Source organism: Crocodylus siamensis, chromosome 13 (assembly GCF_052110815.1).
Source record: "Crocodylus siamensis isolate JL-2025a chromosome 13, ASM5211081v1, whole genome shotgun sequence".
Classification (NCBI taxonomy): domain Eukaryota; kingdom Metazoa; phylum Chordata; order Crocodylia; family Crocodylidae; genus Crocodylus; species Crocodylus siamensis.
The window spans coordinates 22100006-22121077 of record NC_143407.1 but is presented as its reverse complement, the minus strand read 5'-3'; the positions used below and the strand labels follow the sequence as shown (position 1 = coordinate 22121077).

Below are 21072 nucleotides of genomic sequence, written 5' to 3'. Positions count from 1 at the left end.
ATATCAATATCTAGTCCTGGTAGGCCAATAGAGCTGTCTCTGCCTCACAGGGCATGCAGAGCTGGCCTTAAGACCAAGCTACAGAGGCAATGCCCTTCAGTCCCTGGGGGCAAGGAGTAGGGGAACACCTTGCATCATTTTCATCTTGTCTCTTTCTTGCCGACTCAGATGAGCACCTTTTTGGAAGGGAGCTTGTCTGGAGAAGGGGAGGTCGGCAAAAGAACTCCTCTTCTCCAAAGAGAGAGAACCCATACCTTGGGAAGCCTTCAGCCACTCCACGTGGATGAAAGAGCCCTCAAACTGCGTCGCTCCTGAGGAACCCCAACCACATGAAGCAGCCCTTTTGGGGGTGATAAGGGTCAGTGGGTAAAGACCAGACACAGCCAGGCGGTTGGTCTGTGAGCTGACTAGGGTTGGAGCACAGGAAGGAGGAGGCAACTTGCTGTCTTGGGCAGTCTTCTCTTTGCATCCCCGCCCCCTTCAGTTTGATGAGATGTCTCTGCTTCTCATTCCCCTGAGCTATAAGGCAGGATGTCTCCCTCCTTCTCTTTGCTGCTTAGTCTCTTCCTTCACATCATTCAGTGCAGTTATTCATTAGGCAGAACCTGTTTTTTCCCAGTCACTGCTAGGGAGTGGTGCTGCTTCTCACGACGGTCTTGCGGATGCAAGGGTTTTAATCAGTGCCCCACTTCCTTTCCCTTCTTGTTTCTCAGATACTGATTCTCCAGAATGAGCTCTTTTTGCTTAAGGCCCTTCAGTTTAGTTTAAACCTCCAAACTGGGCTAGAACAGTGCAGAAAGGCAGACCCTCCTTAAGGATGGCACCAGAGTTCAAAGTAGTGCTTTCTGTGGAAACTTTCTTCCAACCACCTGTGCTGTGCAACAGGCTGCTCCTTGGCAAGGGGGTTAAAGATTTGTCCAATTCATACCCCTCTCTGCCCTATTCCCAGAGGATACGAGTGATATGAGTCCAGTAGAGCCCCAGTTAATCCCATTATGAGATTTAGCTATAGTTTTAGCTGTATCAGTTCATGCTTTTAGTCCTGTAGGGCCCTGGTTCAATTCTTGAGTTCAGTCAGAATGGCAGCTCTTGCACTGGCAGCGCACGAAGAGGCTTTTACCACTAGCACATTGGTAGGTACCTAGGGTAGAGATCTAGCCATTTTAGTGGGGGCAGGGGGGAAAGGGAAGGGAAGGATGAAAACATTATACAGACTGAATATCAGGAAGATGCTTCCTAGCGGTGACAGGTGGATTTTGGCTTTCCAAAATGTGGTGTAGGAGATCCACTAACTGAACTGGAAGGTTTCTTCCGTCCACAGATGTTGGGATCCTCATAACTATCCATCTGACTGCCTGACTAGCTGTTGGAGAAGTAATGGTCAATGATACTCCCTTCATCTTGGGGGTCCCTAGAGCTTGGGTGATCTGGGCAGGCTCTCATGGACAGCAAGCAGCAGCTATGTCCCTCATTGTACTTGAAGCACAGTGGGTATTTTTCCTTTTGCAGTATCCTGACCACTCAGTGATCTGTTCCATGGATCTGAAGCCAGACAAGTGACTGGCTTCATCAAACAAACAGGCCATCATTTGTCAAATAGACCTGTCCTTGAGTGTGAGCCATGGGATGGCTGACCTAAAGAGTGGGTTAGATACTGGATACAGCTCCTTTTATTGTGAAGGTGGAGGGAGAGAGGGAAGTGGGAAGAGGTCTCTGTTTGACAGCTGGATCTACCTGATGGAGAATCAGCCTGACAGGGAGTAGTTCAGCTGTCAGCCTTATTCAGTGCCATTGATGGAGGGGAAAAAGATAAAGCGGGGAGCTCTGTTACGGCACCAGATAAGACGCTGGAGAGTCCTGGCTCTGGACTCTGCACAGGGTGGGCAGCAGATGAGGAGGTAAAGGGGGAATGCAGGTTAAAATTCCACCTGTCATAATGTATGTATGTGTGTATGTATCTGCTAACAAGATGTTCAAAGATCAGCCCGTATACAATAGGGAGAGCCAGGCCTCTTTTGACATCAATTCAGGATATTTTCCCCAAATGATACTGATTCGATAGATGAGAGGTGACAGAAATACCAGTTGGGGATTTCCTAGGCTGATGTCAGAATCCTGGCAGCTAGTACCAAAGGCCACAGGAGCATTGTGGTGGGGTGGCTGGGTCAGAGGAGAAAATAGTACTGTTTAAAAACTGGTGCTACCTTATCTGAGCTTTCCCTGTGATGTGTCCTTCCAGGGTAGTCTTTGGCTCACATGCGAATAAGACCCATAAAGAACTCGGCCACATGACCATGTCACACGGTAAGTGAGGCAGGATCAGTAAATCCTGAAGGCAAATCACCTTCGGAACATCCAGACAGGGACTCCTTAGTGGTTTTATGTGAAATCAATAATGCTTTTGCATGCTCATAATTGTAAAATAAATATAATTTATGGCTTCTGACAAGGTGGCGTTTCCCAGGGTATGAGGCAGAAATGGAATAGCCAAAACAATAAACTAGTATCTTGGGAGTCAGGTGGCCCTTGACTTTTTTTTTCTTCTGCCCCTTCCTGCAAGCACGACTGCCTGAAGATTAGACTATGGGGATGAAGTTTTCAAAGGCTCTTATGAGCTGAGTATGTTAGTGAATTAGGTCCCTAATTTTCTTGGACGCTTTTTTGGAAGTTTCTTTCAAGAATCGAGTTAAAATAACTTCTTAGTGAGAAAGTACAGGGTCTCCAACTTCCTGTTTCCTCTTAAGAAAAAGCCCCTGAATCTCTTTAAGGACCCAGATGCATGCAATCCAATACTGGTAGCTCCCCTTGACAGGCAGGTGTAAATATTCTCTTATGTGATTATTCATGATGAGACCATTGATCTTTAATAAAATCTACCCAGTGCCAGGTGTTTTCTGGAGTTTGGAATGACATCAGTAATTTTAGCATACAAACAAGCAACCCTTGCATTGTGACAGGACCTTACTGGAGTATAGCATTTCTTTTTCTTTCCAGTTGCATCAAACAGACCATCCTTGTAATAGATACGTTAAGGGAAACCTAATCTCTCTCTCATTTAATATAAAGTGTATCTTTCTCTTCCTGTTTGCCCAACATCTTGCAGCCCATCCAAAGGAAGGGTGAGAGTGGGGAAGTATAATTTACCATCAAATGAGCAGTTGCTGAAATTGTTCCATCAGCTCCCATGCACCAATCTCTCTCTCGTGTTGATGTATATGCCATGATTTCTGTAGCTAGCCTCTCTTCTCCGCTCTTAGCAGTTGTCTGGGCAGCTAATTGTCTAGAAAATTTAAGAACTTCCTGTTTGGAAAATCTGGCTCCTGTTGGGCTCATTGCCATGCAGCAGCTCTGCAGTAGTCAAGGTGAGATCAAATGGGGAGGCTCTCTCTCTGTCCAGCTCCATGCCTCCAGAGACCCCATCACACATCCAGTACCACCATCTGCACAACCTGATGTCATGTTAGCAAATGCTGCTGAGGGGCCATGGACACGCTGGGTTGTGGAGATGGCATTTACCTTTAGTTCTGCTTCTAGGACCTAGTGGCATGGTCTGGTCAGGGCAGCTCAATCCTGACAGGCATCTGGTAAAGATATCAGGGGTGAGCATAAGGGGCTAGGTGAAAAACTGTTCACCAAAGTGCCCCAGGGGAAACCAGGAGCAATGGTCATAAACTCCTAGAAAAAGGTTTTGGACTGGACATAAGAAAAACTTCATGGTTCGTGTGACCAGACTCTGGAATAGACTCCCAGCAGGGGTGATGCAGGCACCTACCCTGGAGATCTTTTTTAAAAAGAGACTGGATGCGCACCTTGCTGTGGTTATTTGACCCCAATTGTCTTTCCTGCCCAGAGCAGGGGGGCTGGACCCAGTGATCTCACAAAGTCCCTTCTAGTCCTAAACTTCTGTGAATCCCAGCAGCAGAAGCATCTGCCTGTTTTGTGAATAAATGGAGGATATCTTTTTTTTTATTCTTCTAAGAAAAACCTGGTCCTAAAATGGAACACTTGATTCTTTACCCCCACTTGCTCCCATTCTGTGCATCAGATCCCAGAAAGGAGGTGGTGTAGCTGCATTAAAATGAGCCTTCTGAGTGCTAGTACACTCACCTGAAACAGCCTAACCAATGCTGGGTATCCCTTTAGTGTCACTCTGAAGTGGCTGTAGTTCTTCATTTTTGGGAAAAAGTATGTGCTGAGTAGGAGCATGGAATAAAGATACCAACGGAGGCCTGTTTTTAGATGGACTGCTACTGAGAGGCACCATTCCTCTAGCTCTGCAGACAGGAGCCCTATGTTATCAGGGCATCTCCTTGCCATGCTGTAGATAAGGTTACACATAATCCTTTAAACTTTTTTCCTGTGTGACACTTATCTCTCTGGCGGGGGGGGGTGGGGTTTATAACAGAGACAATTAAAGACACTATTGTATTTATTGCTTCCTGAAAAAGGTATTTCTGCTGACATCCTTTGCTTATGCCCACCCTCTGTGGGAAGCTGTTACTGTTCTGAGTGGAACTTCTTCCAACTTAGTCAGCAACTCTGAGGAGTCGATGCACTTTCCTACAATCAATGCTGAGTTTTTAGCCAGCCCCACTCACTCTACCATTAGGCATAACTATCTACTGTAAAACCTCTCCTCTAAAACGGGTTGTAGCACTAGACTGAGTGAAGAATTAATAGCCTCAGTACATGTTTATTAGAGGCCTCTGAAGTGGCTGTTCTGGAGTTGCGGGTAGGGGAGCATTGGCTTCAGGGCCTTCCAGCTAGCTGCAACTCATTCTGCAGTTGGTGAAGTTCCTGAGATGCAAGTCTCCCATTCCTCATCGTGGATTTAAAAGTAGAAACAGAATGGCTTTGCCTGAGCAATGGTTTTCAGGGAAATGTGACAACTTTATAGAACAAAATCCTTCAGAGAGGAAGCAACTGGTACGGTGCCTTGCATCGGGAGAGCTCGGAGCGCTTCGCAGATGGGCATAAACTGGACTTCCTTATCAGCTCCCCCCTCCCTCCCCCCCCCCATCCCTCAGTGAGATGAATGACTGTCCATCCACGTCAGTCGGGGAGTACTTGAGTGACTTCCTCTGAGGACCTGTTGAGTTGGGGGGCAAAGCCGAATGAATGGTGCTTTGCTAGAAGTATATCTTGCCCACTGGTACAGCACAGATGACACGTTGCAAAGTTTCTCCAGCCCTGCCTCACCCCTGCAGCTCTTTGGCATGGAGGGCCCTCTTCTGGGAAGCAAGGTTCTTTAGTTGCTGCCAGTGGAGGGGATGATGCTCAGTGTTTATGTAGGATGTTGAAGACTCTTCTAGGAATATGAGCTCACCAAACTCCCTCCCTCTTCTGCCTCTTGCTGATTTTTACTGAGGTACATTTAGTTCACCTGCAGGATGTGTGGTGTGTGTTTTGTGTTTGTTTGTTTTGTGTTTGTTTGGTGTGTTGTTTGTTTTTTTTGTTTTTTTTAATGCCATAGGATTTATTGTTTATATTACAGTAACCCCTATAGCAAAAGACCATCTGCCCCAAAGACCTTGCAGCTTAAACGGCAGAGAAACAGGTGAAGTAGTTTGCTTGAGCTGCTCTAGCTGGCTGTGTTGCAAGGAGGCATTGAACCTGGCACTTTGGTGTCTCAGCCCCCTGCCTGGACCATGATACCTGCCTTCTTCCCGGGATGGTCTTTGTCAGCTGGATACAAAACTGCTGTCCCCACACCCTGACTAATGAGCCAGTCCTGCTGTTGCTCAGCAATGAGCTCTGTGCTTTTGTGAAGATTTGCAGTGTGTAAGTGTGTCCCAAGCTGACAGCCAGCAGTGAGCAGCCTGCTAGGCAGGAGCATCTCAGCTGAGCAAAACTGTTTGCGTGTCTGCTACCTCCAAAAATGAGCAGTGATGTCTCGAACTGGGCCAAGGAAATAAATAATTCGGCCCTCAGCAGGTTGATGCAACTCATTCAAGAGTACATGGAATATTTTGATAATCTACCTGGCAGCTGAACTGAGGTCCTATTGACTCTTTCCCTTGTTCTTCCCTCTGCATGGTGGTAGCTTCTTTCCTGTGGGTGGAAGGAGTGTTACTGTGGAATAATGCCCAGCTGCTTTGGTCTCTAATGCATGTTCTGTAAATGAATGCAACCTTGTGCAGGGCTCTGCCCTCCTTTTCCTAGTGCAGAACACTTCATATTCAAGAAGGACCCCTATCTTCCACCCCCAAACCCAGCATTGCTGAGCTATCAAATGAAGCTGGTCTGTTGGCAGCTCTGGGGACCAGAGTCTGAGTCTTCAGGCTAATTGCTTCTTGGCTTTTGTTTCCAACTCTGCAGCCAGGAGACCTCTGGACACGACCTTCTCCCCCATCTCTGAGCTTCTGTTTTCCCATCTAAACAATGGGCACCATGAAACAATCAACTTTTAAATAGGGCCCCCCAAAGTTTAATATATAGCAAAAAAAATGTGAGCCCCTGATACAGAATTGAAAAGTGTGAAAGGCTGAATGTTTCCCTGACTGCCCATTCATTCTCTTGAGGTCAAGATTCCTGTATAAATTGAAGGTCTGCACACACTCCACTTAACCTTACATGGATGACTGTTTATGGGTAGGGAGACTTGCAAATCTGATTTGTTGTGGAACAGGGTTTATGCCAAAAGAGCCTCTCCCTTTACCTTGGACATTAAAATCTGCCTTTATATTGCTGGCAGTCTAATGGAGGCCACATATGCACAGCTATGGAGCAGCTAACACACCTGCAGAGAAGGCGCCATGCCAGTTGCAGTACTTTAAAGCAGTTTCTACGCAAATGTGTGTGTAGCCTTTCTCCCCTCCACTTGGCCACAAGTTACAGCTGTTATGTGGGATGTTGCTCTGCTGCGGATCCTGCTAATGAAGAACCGGAAGAGAGCCTGTGGCATAATGAAAATGAATTCTCTGACTGCTGCTTGCAGTGCCAGAGCAGCACTTAACCCTGACTCCTCTAACTGGGAGGTGGCTAACTATCCTCTAAGACCAGCATTCATTCCTTGCTAGCATTTCTACACTGGAAACAGTGGCTGGATGCAGTCTCCTGCCCCAAATTTGCCTTTAGGTGGGTTAGACCAAATATTTTTAGGCTCCCTGTCTTCAGCTTGAGGCAGGAAGTAACTTCAAAATCGATCTAGTCCTGCCCCTTTGCTATTGTGAGGGGCTCTGTGAACCCTGTGTTCCCTATTGGGCCTCATTGCAGTTCCCATGTGACACTGACTGTCCTTGACACCGTTCATCCCTCCTATCAATAATGATCAACATCAGCCTCCCTTGCCCTTCCCCCTCATCCCCTGGCTGGATTGGTTTTCCAGCGTAGCATTAATATCTATGAATTCCTGCTGCGCTGACCGTAACTGAGAACTGTGGATTCATGAGCTCTGGAAAAGGCCATGAGTTTAAAGCCAGATTCTCTGCTTGGGCCTCTGCCTTCTTTCAGTGGCAGGTGCAGGGCACGTTTGGAATTGAGTAGTTTACCTGTAACCACAGAGATGGAGGGATAGGTGACTTGCCCAAATTTGTGTAGAGAACGTGGGAGAACCCAGCAGTCCTGACTCCGGGCCCGAGAGCTAATCTTCTGTACCATCTCAGCAGGGGGGAGCACAAGGTTGCATTAGCAGCTCTGCTAATCCTTGCATAAACTTGGAAGTCCATCCCAAAATATATCCCTTCTCTCCTTTCATCTCATAGACTACATCACGGAGGTTTCTGCCTCTCTTCTTGCTGCATCAGCTTGAAAGGTTACCTCCGGTCACAGAAGAAGCCTGACACTCAATAGCTCCTATTTCCACTGTACACGTGATCGCTGCAGGGCATTTTGAAAGAACCCTTCATTGGTGATGGGAAGTGGCCACTCTCATTTTTGCTGTCCATCTCTGAAGAAGACTGATGTGAAAGGTGCTAAAAGATGTGTGGGAGGGGCCAAATGACTATAACATAGGGGGGAGCAAAAAAAATGGCCCGTGGGCCAGATCAGGTGTGCTGAGGATATTTTATCCAACCCGCAGCTGGTCGCTCAGTCCCACCTGGCCCAGGCACAGGGGGCATCCCAGGTCATGGCATGTGTGACTGGTCCTGCCACCTCCTGGCGCACAGTGGGGCTCATGCAGTGTGGTGACCAGACTCCATTTCCTGGCAGCCCCAGTGGTGGTGGCTCCTTCTGGCTGCTGCCACTGGACCCAGCCCCGCTGCCTGGGCACCCCCACCTATCCACCCCAAACCCCGTGCTGAGGGCAGGACCTGCACAGGTGTCTGGGGCCATGGGCCAGCGGGAGCAAGAGAGATGAGTGGGTGGGACCAGGGAGACCCTAGGATCTTGAAGCACTGACAGCTTGGGGCCAGGCAGAGCCATGGTCCGCTGCCTGCATGGCCCTGCGGTGGGCGCCGGTTCCACAGGCAGGGGAATGTGGGGACCAAATTATAGTTCGGCCCCACCACAAGATCCTGGCCCGGGTCCCATAGCCCTGACAGCTGGGGGACCTCCCCTATGATGGAGCACAGACTGCTACAGGAGTCCCTTGCAGTTTGCTTTGATTGGCGGAAGGGGGGCACAGCTGTTTCCGGTCTTTTCAATGCTTAGCTAGGTGTTCAAATCTGTGTAAAATGCTGAGACTGGGAGTGAAATTCAGAAGGCACAGGCTTGTATGGGTGGTGTGAAGTTCACCTCACCAACTCCAGCATCAGCATGGTACCTGCATGAAAGGGTCAGGGGCTGAAAGCAAAAGCGGGGGAGTCGTGCACATACTGACTGGGGCTTCCCTTGTCATCCGAATAGGGTTTTGTCTTCCATAGTCCACTCTGACTCTGTAGCAGATGCCATCACTATTTGAGAGACTGAAGTGAGGTGACCATCAGGGGAGAAATATGGTTGTACTATCCATAGGTTTACATGTTCTTTGTACACTGTGGCCTGCTGTAGGGACTTAAGGGTGAGTTTGTTTTCCTCACCGACTTCCCCTGTCCTGGGTAATTCTGCAGTGCCCTGTGCATGCATGTGTGCACCGCAGGCACATGTGCATGCTTTGAGTCCTGTATATGAACTCTCACTGACCTTCTTTTCTACTTGCCTCCGCAGTTTGCTGGTAGGTGGAATGGGACAGTCATGAATGGTGATGCCCTCTGCCAGGAATCTTCCTCCCAGCTTCCTGACTGGAGGGAATTCTGCGAGCTCCATGCCCAGGCAGCTGCCGTGGACTTTGCTCAGAAGTTCTGCCAGTTCCTGAAGGAGAATCCCCACTACGACACCCCAGGGGCTGAGACCTCCTTTTCCCACCACTTTGCTGCCAATTTCTTGGACGTCTTCAGCTTGGAGGTCAGCAGGGTATTTGTGTCCGACTCCCCGACCAAATACAACATCGTGCCCTTTGTGGGGCTACAGAACTGCCACATGCCTTACGGGAGAGACGTCATACAGAGGAAAGAGGAGACCTCCACAGAATCCTTGGACAGCATGGACAACCCAGTCAGCTCCAGCAGGTATCTGAGCCAGTCGCAGCAGGCTCAGGCACACAAAGTTTCTTCCTATGGCCACTCTCGCAGCTCAGAGGATGTGTCTGTACATGCCACCTCCAAGCCAAAGTTCAAGAAAGGCTTCTCCTTGAGGAACATGAGCTTGTGTGTGGTGGATGGTATGAAGGAGATGTGGCACAGGAAGTCTTCTCCAGAGCCAGGCATAGAGGCTACACAGAGTAGCAGGAGGTCAGACAGAGAGCACTGCCCTTCTGGGAACAAGGAGCATAACGACACCAGGGAGAGATGGACGCACAAGCTGCGGCTGTCGAAGGTGCAATCTTCCAAGGTGGAATTGGTGGACATTCAGAGGGAGGGCACCCTCCGCTACATGGTTGCAGATGACACGAACTGCGTGGGTAGCTCTCAGTGGCAGAAGTGTCGGTTGATGCTAAGGAAAGCGGTGAAGATGGAGGGGGAGAGGTTCTTGCTGGAGTTTTACGTACCTCCAAAGGTAAGTCCTCAAAGGTTCATTAGGAAGACTCTTCCTATCCATCCTAATTGGCTTGATCATACCTGCTTAGTCTGCAGCATGCAACTTTATAGCGGTAATGCTTCTTGCCCCACAGACCCTTAGTGATATGTCTCCAGGCTGCACTTCATTAGAGTGCCACATGGCTGAATCAGTTTTTCAGCTTTCTGCTGGGGTGGTATGATGCTGACAGGTTTTTCTCCTTCATTGTTTCAGCTGGTCTATTTTAAGCCTCTGCCTCCAGGTCCTAAATGACCCAGCAGGGTGAAGCATAATTCAGTGTTTATGTTTATTTTTTTTGCGCCTGACTCTTGTCTAAGTTTTTTGACACTCTGTGCCACTGCCAGTTGAGACTCCCTGAAGCCAACACTTCCAGCTCGCCATCGTCTTCAAGGTTTTGAGCTAAGTTTTAAACAGTCACCAGTGTTTCCTCCTGAGTGGAAGATCTACCTTGGAGCTAGTTCTTACCTCCATGCTGGTGGGATGGTGGCCCCATGCTTAGAGCATTACCCTGGCACTTGAGACCTGGGGATTTGTTTCCTTCTCTATCACAGGCTCTTTATCTGAGTTTGGGGAAGTCGCTTCACAATTGGGATTCATTTTCTCCACTTATACCTGGGAACTAGAAGCAGTCTCTTACCTCCCGGGAGGACAATTACAGTGAATGAGAGGCTAAAGATAATGAGGGGGCATGTACCAGAGCAAGCAAGGGAACCCGAGACCCTTCCCTTCCCTTCCCTGTTGCTGTAGAAAGGGGCAATATTGTGTTACTGTCTGCTCAGGCTGGCTGCAGGTCACAGTGTGAAGGCCTGAAGTCACAAGCTCTGGCACTACACAGATGAATGGCTCTCTAGGAGCTGTTAACCTGCGACAGACAGATCCCTCCTCTAGCCCCAGGTAACAATTCATTTCTGCTGATTAAATGTTAGTTCACAGAAGCTGATATTGAGTCCCCACATCTCTCTGCCCATTAGCTGTGAGGCTAATGAGAATTTTATTGGGTGCCTCTCCCAGAACCACTTGTCAGCAAGCCGGTGAATGGCGAGGGATGTAAAATTAGCTCGTGAGGGCTTTGAGCTGTTCTGCGCTCTCAGTCCATTAGCAATATCGCTCATGTATTTTGAGATGGGGTCTGCAGAGGGTCTGGGGCATCTCTACCTGGCCTCACCCAGGGGTTTCCAAGATGTAAAGGCAGGGTGTGGCTTCAGTGCCTCCTGGCTCTGATGTTTAACCTCCCTTCTTGAAACTCAGGATAAGGAAGAACTAAGTGTCCCTCCTGCACTTTGTCCCTCCTGTCCTAAGGACAGTGGATTTCTACTAGATATGAGCTAAGATCCTATTAGGGCTTTTTCCCTCCTATGAGGTCCTGGGTCTTCATTTCCAGCACCAGTTCAGGGCCCACTGAAATCTCTCAGTAACTGTCCAGTCTTGTGAGCCTTTAGTCATTCTGGACTAAGGTCTCACAAGATCAGAAACTTGTGAGATTGATGGTGTTGAGCTTGCCTGCTCCCCTTGATCTGGCTTCAGATACCTAGGCCAACTTAACTGTTATCCAGATCTGGAAACCATTTCCTTAGCCTGTCCCTAATTTCAGCTTAACTTGTGCTGTCTTTTGACAATGAACTTGCTTATGGTTTGATTATTACATGTAGTCAGTAGTATCACGAGGTTGTGAAAATAGGGGAATAGAACAGAATTCATCATTATTAGGGCTGTGCGACGCTTCGGGTGCTAATTGGATTCAGAGGAGATTTGGCCCGATTCAGTGGCTGAATCTCCGAACTGAATCGGGGGACCAATTTAAAGGTCTGAATCAATGCCAAAGGTTTGGAGAGTTTTGATTCAGGCTGCAGCAGAGCTGGTAAGTACTAGGGGCGGGGGAGGGGACCATGGGGGGACCCCTGCCAGCCACCCTGATGCCCCCCTGACCTCCACCTGCTTCCCTAGTCCCCCCCCCCCATTGCTGCCCCTGCCCACCCCAGCTCAGTACTTAGAAAGCCCTGGTGCTCACTGGGTACTGTTGGGTGGGGGGCGATGCCCACTGCCCCATACTGCATGGGGGGCTCTGTACGAGCCTCACTGTGGGTGCCCTGCCTGCCAGGGCTCTGGCCCTTTAAGGAAAAAGAAAAAGCCGAGAAAAGCCCCAGGGATTCTCTGCTCCTGGTGCAGCCTCAAGGCTTCGGGGGCTTGTGCAGAGCCCCCCATGTGGCAGGGGGCAGTGGGGATCACCCCCCGTCAGCAGGAGCGGTGAGTCCCAGGATTTCTTCAGGTTTTTTTTTCTTAAAGGGCTGGAGCTGGCCTGTGTGGGGCACCCGTGAAGGGAGCGGGGCGGGATGGGCTTATGCAGCACCTGCTGAGCTGGGGCTTTTTTCCCCCAAGTGCTGGGAGCTGGGGCAGGTGGGGCAGCCATTGGGAGAGGGGCGGGGGATGGGCCTGGCCTGGCTGATTTGGAGATTTGGCTGCTGTTGAATCTCCAAATCAGATTTGGCCAAATCGAATCAGGACAGTGATTCGAATCACTGCATCGAATCACTGTACCACTAATCAGCTGAATCCGAATCCAAAGTGAATACTAGCCGCTTCGCACAGGCCTAATTGTTATGCTCTATGGTATAACAATGCTAGTCTGTGTCTCTGAGATGGCGCTCAAACATTTTACCTAAGAAATCTTGCCGTTTAGACGAAATGGAGCCCAGGCCACACAAACCTGCCTTAATTTAGCAAAGTAGGACACAGTCTCCTTGGCCAATTTTAGTGTTATCACCCTGAAAAGATGGTTCATACACCTGGCTAGCAGTAGCCTTTGCCCCGGGAGACTCCTAAGAATCATATAGCTCAGGTAGGTGGTGATAACAACATACATGGTATGCTCTTTGCCCTCACTTCCCCAAGCAGCGGTGAGTCGAGACCCTAGTACAGTGGCAAAAGACTCTATCCTGTTGGAAGTGTTATCTTGCATATGACAGCCAAAGCTACAAAAAATCCTAGGACAATGTTTACAGCAATAATAATACTGCCTCCAGAGTCCTAGGCAAACCCAAGCCTGCCTGCCTAAGTGGTATGGGACTTTTTAGCTTAACTAAAAGTATTAATCCCTTCTTTTGCAAAAGCGTTGTGGAATGTCCCTGTGTGCTGTTAAGTGGCCCCTGTGCTTTGCTCCAGCAGTGGTTGCATACAGAGGTGAATGAGGTGGTTTTTGTATAGCAGTGAGCAAGTCTATGAAGTACTGTGGTATCTCCTGGGATGAACAGAGCTAAAGAAATGTAAGATGGCTATACTTTGTCACCCCTGGTCTTACACTCCTCTGATATTTTAAACCTTCTGCTTAAATCTCAGTCAGCAGTTAGTCTACATATGGACCAGCAGTTCTGTATACAATTTGATTTGTTTCCTGTTTTTTATAGTTATGGATTTAAAAAAAACAAAAAAGAATTTTACTGTCTCTCACAATCACCAGCCCATTCTACTCCTTAAGGCCAGGGATAGACGTTATGCTTTTCACTAGTATAAGTGATCAGAAACCTGTAACCCATAACAGACTGATTTAAAAATGGCAGAAACCAGGCTAAGATTTGCCCCCCACCCCACCGAAGGGTGAATGTATGTTCAGTTTGCTACTGATCTAAGGTGCAGCTCCCTGCTGTAACTGAGAATGCTGTGCAGGAAGTGTTCTGAGTTGCAGCGATCCCCAGGACCAAACAGAAGTTCACTGTTGGGTCCAGGGAGAGGGAATCTAGCTGCTTGCTCCAGCCTGCAGCCAAGTTCCCATAGCAGTGGCCCCTCCTCTCTCCCAGCCTGTCCCTGTTCCAGAATGGGAGGGGGGAAAGGGAGCTGAGGAAGCTAGATCCAGGGGTTCCCCAGCTGGCGTGGAAGGGTGGAGTGGGTGTATTGGAGCCTTCCCACCCCCAGACCAACTCCTTCTGCTCCCTTTCTCCCCCTCCTATTCTGAAAACAGCTCAAGGCTGGCAGGCAGCACAGACAGAAGTTACAGAAGTTTGTAATGTGTTTATCTGACCCCTTGTGCATGGGCGAGTGGTGCCTCTTGAGTCGGGGGGCGGGGTGGGGGGGAGGCACCTGTCAGTGACCGGTGGGGGGGTTGTCCCCCAGTGGCCGATCTTACTCACCAAAAAGAAACACGGTCGCTTTTGCTGGCGGTCCTGCTCCCCAGCTGGCAGAGCACAGGTGCTTCCGCCTGCCCCCCTGCCTGCCGGCTAAACGGGGAGCGTGGCCTGACAGGGTACACTGGTGCTGTCAGGGGGTGCACATGTGGCCCCTATGTGTCGCCACTGCTCTCGTGCAATGAGGGTTCAGATTTTCACCCAATTGGCCATTTTTGAAGCAGTTTGCAGCTGTGTGTTTGTGTTTGGTCACGCCTATAAACTGCTTTCTATGGCTGTATTGGGCAAAAATTGTCACTTCTATCTGTGCCCTTAAACTATACTGCTTGCAGAGAACTGTACAACTTAGATCAGTTCTGTCTTGTCTTTACCTAGCCTAAAAAAGTAGTTCAGTTCTAAAGAGAGAGACTTCAGCATTGTCCTCTGCTAGGACCACTGTGCACAAAGTCCTGATCCAAATTCCCTTGAAGGTGTTGGGCATCTTTCTACACATCTCACTGAGCTTTACCTCAGTCCCATAACACTGTTATATTGGGGCTAATAACTTAGCAATGGAAAGTTTAAAATCAACAAAAAGAGGCATCTGTATGTGTGTGCATGTCTGTGCATGTAGTTAATCAAAACACAGTATTCAGCAAAAATATTTCTATTCCCATTAGGCCAAATTCATAGTTAGGGTCTAATCCATTAATAGTTGTTGTTCATTTATCCCCTTCCTCTGTTGATTTACAATATTAAATCTATGTTTAGGGCTTAAATTGTATTCCTTGTAAATTGAAGTGTGTGTGCACACAGGTATTTGTGTACAGTGTACACAATTTATATTGGACTCCAATATTTTATTCAGCTAAAGGAACTGTTGCTCACAGTGTATTAGCCTGAAATTGAGCTGGAGGAAAAACACCCGTGTATGTACTAGATCAGTACACATGGAAAATCCATTAGGGTGAAACCATTCTGGGTGTCATCAAACAAGTGAAATATCTTGTTTCCATTCACTGACTTCTAACCTTTCTAATGTCCCCTAGAGAGCCAGAGCCACAGCTATAGGATTTATCTATCTATTTTAGCTGAGTTACCTTCCCCCCAGCCCCCTTCTTTTTTTCTCTGGAGTTGCTGTTTCCTCTTCCGCAGTTTCTCGGAAGTTCACCCGTGAAAGGTGCCCATTTGGCTCTAGCTCATGTGAGACCATCACGTATGAGTCTGCGGCAGCCCAAAGTAGCAATAAACACAGATTAAGCTGGAATAGTAACTGCTCTTCAAACATTTAATAGTTGGCCATGAGGCTTTTTAAAGTAAATTTTATTTTCCCTCTTTTAAAAAATCAATTTTTAAAAGGATCTTGTCAAGGCTTTTATGAAAATAGTCTCATCGTCTATTATTCATTATCATTACACCCGCTTAAAGTCTTTCATTTAAGTTTCTTTCCCCACCACCGTTGTGTTTTTCATTTGGCAAGCGTTCCCGTATTTCTGCTTCTCAGCTCTCACTTAAGGTGGTGCTGGGCTTCAGCCCTAGGTTCGTTTCACGGCTAGGAGAAACACCTGAAATGTGCGTTCTAGTGGGGGCACAGAAATGTACAACTGTTTTTGTAGAGGCCCTACAAAATTAGGACTTCTTTGTGTGAAACCCTCTAGAGTCTAGTGGATATTTTACTTTCCAACAGAGTTAGAGGTTTACGTCATCTCATGAGCTCTAGTGACTGATAAAGCGAAGGCAAGTTCAATGTTGTGCTCAAAGTCCATAGCAACCCCCATCTTTTCTTTTGGTTAGACACTACTGTTTTCATTGCTCTAAAGCAACTCCCTCTTCTGTCCCATTTCATCTTGTGATGAGGCCTCAATACAGCCTGGAAATCTTTCTTTAGACCTGATCCCACCAACATCCAAGCCAGTGAATAGCTTTCCACTGACCTCTGTGGGATTGCTTCTGTGCCCCACAAATGTTTTCTTTACTGGGGTCTCAAAGAAGGTTTCTTCTCTTAGCCTTTAGCTGCTGTTCCTGAGAAGGACCAGATCAGAACAGGACTCTTCTTCCTTACCCCCCTCCCCCCAAGAGCCGATGTCACGTTTTCTTTCCTTTAAGCAGCTGCTTCCTCCTTTCTGATCCCCTCCAGTTAAAAATAACCCTCCACCCCCACCCTGCAGCTTCTGCAAATTCATTGCCTTGCACCAGATATGAAAGGGCTGATTTGGGGCATTGGTTAATGCCTACAGCAGCCATTGACTTCTGTGGTCTCTGCCTGCACTCCAGAGATCAGACCCTTAATTCAGACAGCTCGCACCTGGCAGGGGAGACACCAGGAGTAAGCAGGAACTGAGCCGCTCTCATGGGCTAAGGATCAAGCCTCTTGTAGACTGAATAGCATTGTGTGGTTAGGGTGGAGACCTGTCCAGAGCCTTGCAGGCAGACCCTGCTATGAGAGTCTACTATAGCCACCCAGAGGGAGGATCTCTGCTACACACCTATTTTATGGAGATGGGGGATTTCTCCCTAGCTTGCAGCTTTTGGCATTTTAGCTAAGGGCAAGCGAGACTTGTGGGCATCTGAACTCCAGGGTCTCTGGGCTTGGGCCTTGAACATAGGATGCCTGCTGTGGGTTTGGGAGTGTCTGAAGTCCCAGGCTGAAGAGTCAGGGAAGCAGGATGCTTGCCCGTGGTCGTGCCACACAGACTCGAACAACAGCTCTGCTCAATCGATAGAATTCAGAACTGATTTGGCTAATTTGGCCTGAGATATGAAATTTAAGCGGAGGGGAAAGATCCATAACCCAGCAGGAGTCTTGCAACCAAGCTAGCTTCATTAGAAACTCCTGAGCTGGAACTCACTGGCCTACTTGAATGAAAACTTAGGGGGAGGGGAAAGGCAGCCTCTGTTCCTGTTTCCCAGCAACAGTGGTGTACAAAATGAGCTCAGGTCCTTTTTTTTACTAACCTGCAAGATTGTGCGTCACAGTCCTGCTTCCACCATTAAGGGAGGCTGAAGCCGCTTGGGATAACCCTCATGTTTTCTGATGATTAAATTGCATTCCTACCCCTGTTTGCTTGCTTTAATTCCAGTGCGCAGCTTTGGTGACTGTTCACCGTTTGATCTACAGTTAGAGAAAACCTTTGCTTAATTGTAGGGGCCAGGTTACGGTTCCTGTGGAAATCTTGGGGGTGGGGAGAGCAGAGTAAATTAGCTCACATTAATTTAGTTTGAAGTGAGCTCCAGGATCTCTACTCCCTGCTGCAGTGCGGACATAGCCTCACTGAGGTTTATAAACCTGTTGTAGGCTTGGGGGCGAGGGGAAGGATTGTGGCTTTGCCTGTATCAGAGGTGGGCAAAATATGGCCTGTGGGCCAGGTGTAGCCTTTGGAGGGCATTTGTCTGGCCCATGGTGGGCCCCTTGGTCCTGCCTGGCACAGGCATCGTCAGCCAGTCCTGCCGCTGCCTGGACACGCAGCAGGGCTGGGGCGGCTCTACAGCGGGACAGCCTTTCTAGGCAACCCAGGCAGCGGTGGCTCCTTCTGGCTGCTGGCCCCAGCCCTGTGGTACAGTCGGGGCCCCATGCACACAGCCCCAACCCCGGCCTGCCCCGCGCCTGCTCAGGACTTAGCCCAGGAGAGCGGACCAGCTCCAGACCAGTGGAACCTGTGCACAGCCCCGACCTGGCCTGACCTGCACCTGCTCTGGACTTAGCCCAGCAGAGCAGGCCAGCTCCAGACCAGCAAACCTGTGCACAGCCCTGACCTGACCCACCCCATGTCTGCTCTGGACCTCCCGCCCAAGCTAAGCAGCAGTGGCGCCGGCTGGGCAGAAACTGCTGCTCAGCGCAGGGGGAAAGTGCTCCCCCCTTCCCCCCACCCCCAATGCCACTGCCAGGCCCTTGCTGCAGGCACCACGAGCCCATTCCCCGGCTGCCCTGCTGCTCCTCTACTGCTGCAGTGGGGCTGTGCACTGGTTCCACTGGTCCGGAACTGGTCTGCTCTGCTGGGCTAAGTCTGGAGCAGGCACGGGGCAGGCCAGGTTGGGACAGGTCCCTCCAAGTACCATGGGGCTGGGGCCAGCGGCAGTGGCAGCCAGAAGTAGCCGTCGCTGCTTTGGCTGCCTAGAAAGGCAGCCCAGGCTAGGGGCTGTGCGCTGGTGGGGTGCACGGGGCTGTTGCGGGGTTGGGGGAGAGAGGGCAAGGGGTGCTGACTGGCCTGCAGCAGCTCCCGGAACTGCCTATGTGGCCCATGGGCAAAAAAGAAGTGCCTGCCCCTAGTCTGTACAAAGGAGCTTAGCAGAAGATTCCCGCTGAGGCTACTGTCAGTTCAGCTATGCCGACATGGAGGCTCAATCAGGATATTCTGGTTGGCTTCAATCAGTGTGACTCCACCAGTTTCTACCAGTTGAGGAGCTAGTTTGGAAGAAGAGACTCTGGTGCCCTCTAGGACAGGGGGAGGTAAACCTACAGCCTGTGAGCCAGATCTGGCTTGTGGAGCCCTTCTATCCAGTCTGCAAAGCAAAGGCTTCTGCAGTGTTTTGGCATCGCAGAGCTTTGCCCATGTGGTAGTGAGAGGCTGTTGCCACCGGCATGAGCTGATCTAGTATTTTGAAAACAGGGTTGCAAATGGTGTGGTGCCTCATCACGTATAACACAACAATGTTCTCCAGTTAAAAAGAAAGTAGAAGCTAGGGGCCCAGTGCTGTGTTCTTCAGTTTAAGATTGAAACAAAAACAAATATTACTATTAGAATGTGCATTTAATTTTTGCTATATCTTCTTATGTATAAAAACGTAACAAACTCCTGGTAATCAAGAGATGTTGTTTCATTAGTTATGTTATTAGCAGTAAACGTACATTTGTACGCTTATTTTTTTCCACGCATAAAATAAAATCAAGCTTTCTTGAGAATCTTGACATAACTTTCAGTGAAACACTGGATGCTATTTCCACACCTGAGTTTTCACTTGAACTAAAGTTCCCAGACCCAAGGCACTGTTTTTAGCTAGACTTAAAAATAGTCCGCAGGGCTTTAATATAGGAGCTACATTACCAGACAGCAGAATTGCAGAAGAAAGACTGGCTTGATAAGTGGAACATCAAGACCATTAAAAAGGAAAGAAGGTGGTTAACACCTGTAGAATGAAGAGTTCAGAAGTAAGCGGGTAGATTATAATGGGCTATGGAGTCAACTGACTTCCTCACCGCTGCCTGAATAGAAATGCTGGAGCTCCTCCCAGGCAGTTTTTAAATTTGGGTGAACAAGGAATCAAAGCTGCACCAGTGAGCACTCACCTCTCCAGATCTGCCCCTGCCACCAGATGGTGGGAGAAGCAGGGGCAGCACCAGTGGCGGGCAGGTCAGAAGGCCCATCCCAACACAAACTGAGCTGGGTAACTTGGGCCCACTGCTCCTGAAGCATTGCTGACCCCTGCTGTAGGCAAAGCTGGACACTACGAAAGTGTTCTGCACTAAGGCTCCTGCTGGTGTGGCTGAGCAAGCAATAGCCTCAGTGAGACTTCAGGTTTGGGTTTTTTTACTCAATTCCCTAGCATAGATAAGGGCAGCACATCTTAACTTACCTATTGAAATGCCTCTCTCTGTTCTAGATAAGCCTGGCTCTTTTCATAGCTGTCACATCCCCACACAACTGCTCTTTTTGTGCATACTGAACTCTTTTTCTCCATCAGATAGCCTTATTTCTTTCCAGTGCATCTTAATAAAGAAAGCATTTTGAAAGGAGAGAAATAAATGTTGTTGGCAGAGCTGGAATATCAGCACACAGTCACGTACGGAAACAGATTGGCAGTGAAACACAGGAATGCCTCTATCTTCCACTGGGACATCTCTCAGTTTAATTAAAAGATCTTGGAGTTAGCAGGCTCCTGAGGGAAATCTTTTTTTTTTTTTTTTTTTAAATAACTAAACAGGCAAGGGAGGGATCCCGCGTTGCTGAGAGCTGAGCTGAGCTGTACAGTCTCTTTAGAGAACCTTATCACATGCATGCTATTCCTTTTTTTTTATTCTCCAGGCTTCAAAGCCGAAGGTCAGCATCCCGCTGTCAGCCATCATCGAAGTCCGGACAACAATGCCTCTAGAAATGCCAGACAAAGACAACACTTTTGTCCTGAAGGTAAAGCACCCTGGATGCATTGAGATCTGTGCTGGATCCAGCAACATCCCGGGCTTCTCTTCCCCTCCCCATCTCAGCAGCCAGTGATTCTACCCAGATGGCAGCTGCTGCCCTCCATCCCACAGGGAGCTGCCTGGGAGAGGAAGGGCTGTTGTGTATTCATGATGGGTATCCCCCGCCCTGGCAGCAACTGATTATGCCTGACACCACCAGCTGCTCAGAACTGTGTGCTTGCAGGTTCCAAAAGAGCCTTTGGTGCTTCAATTCATGCCATGCAGCAGTCTTTTGGGGGTGGATACAGAATTGTAGTGTCATGTAACTGGGGCCTGGCCTCTGAGATGTGCTTAAAGAGAGACCTGAGAGAGATGGGAAAATGGACAGCCCTTAGATTTGCACTCCAGTGGATTTAAAGACTTTTAGGGCCAGCAGGAGCCATTAGATCAGTGGCTCTGATTCTGTCTCTCATGGGCCCTTACATTTCACGCAGTTACAAGCACAATTTAGTAGCTCAGTGCAGCAGTGTTTGGCAGAGGTGCTACTTCCACCAAGGCACCCAGCCTTGGTATGAGCCCATCGAGAGCTGGAAGCTCTGCCGCTCTCCCTGGGGGTCTGCTCCAAGGCCGAATTGCCCTCCCTGTTAAGAATCTGTGCCCAGCGTCTGAGCCAAACCCATCTGGCATCGGGTGCCATCGGCTAGATTTGTGTTCTGCCTTCCCCTGCTGAATTAAAGAGCTATTTCACCAAAATTACTTTCTTCAACATTATTAACACCTTTACTCTCTCCATCCACTACCCAATGAAGTGGGTTGTTGCCTGTGAAAGCTCCTGCCACTATGAACTTGTTAGTCCCCAAGGTGCCA

General features: G+C 48.8%; 1 protein-coding gene across 7 annotated transcripts in view; it reads left to right on the top strand.

Annotated features, from left to right (window-relative positions):
- Positions 1-21072, top strand: part of SH2B2 (SH2B adaptor protein 2) — a 71362-nt gene that overhangs the window by 19476 nt on the left and 30814 nt on the right. For 3 of the 7 annotated variants that reach the window (XM_090025714.1, XM_090025708.1, XM_090025715.1), the window contains exons 2-3: positions 9088-9975; positions 20111-20212. In XM_090025714.1, the coding sequence (XP_089881840.1) occupies positions 9115-9975; positions 20111-20212 (963 nt within the window). In that variant the 5' untranslated portion in view covers positions 9088-9114. Of the gene's footprint in view, positions 1-2286; positions 2305-7703; positions 7911-8787; positions 8942-9087; positions 9976-20110; positions 20213-21072 lie in introns of those variants that run through there. The other 4 variants (XM_090025709.1, XM_090025711.1, XM_090025712.1 and 1 more) reach the window with 3 other exon arrangements.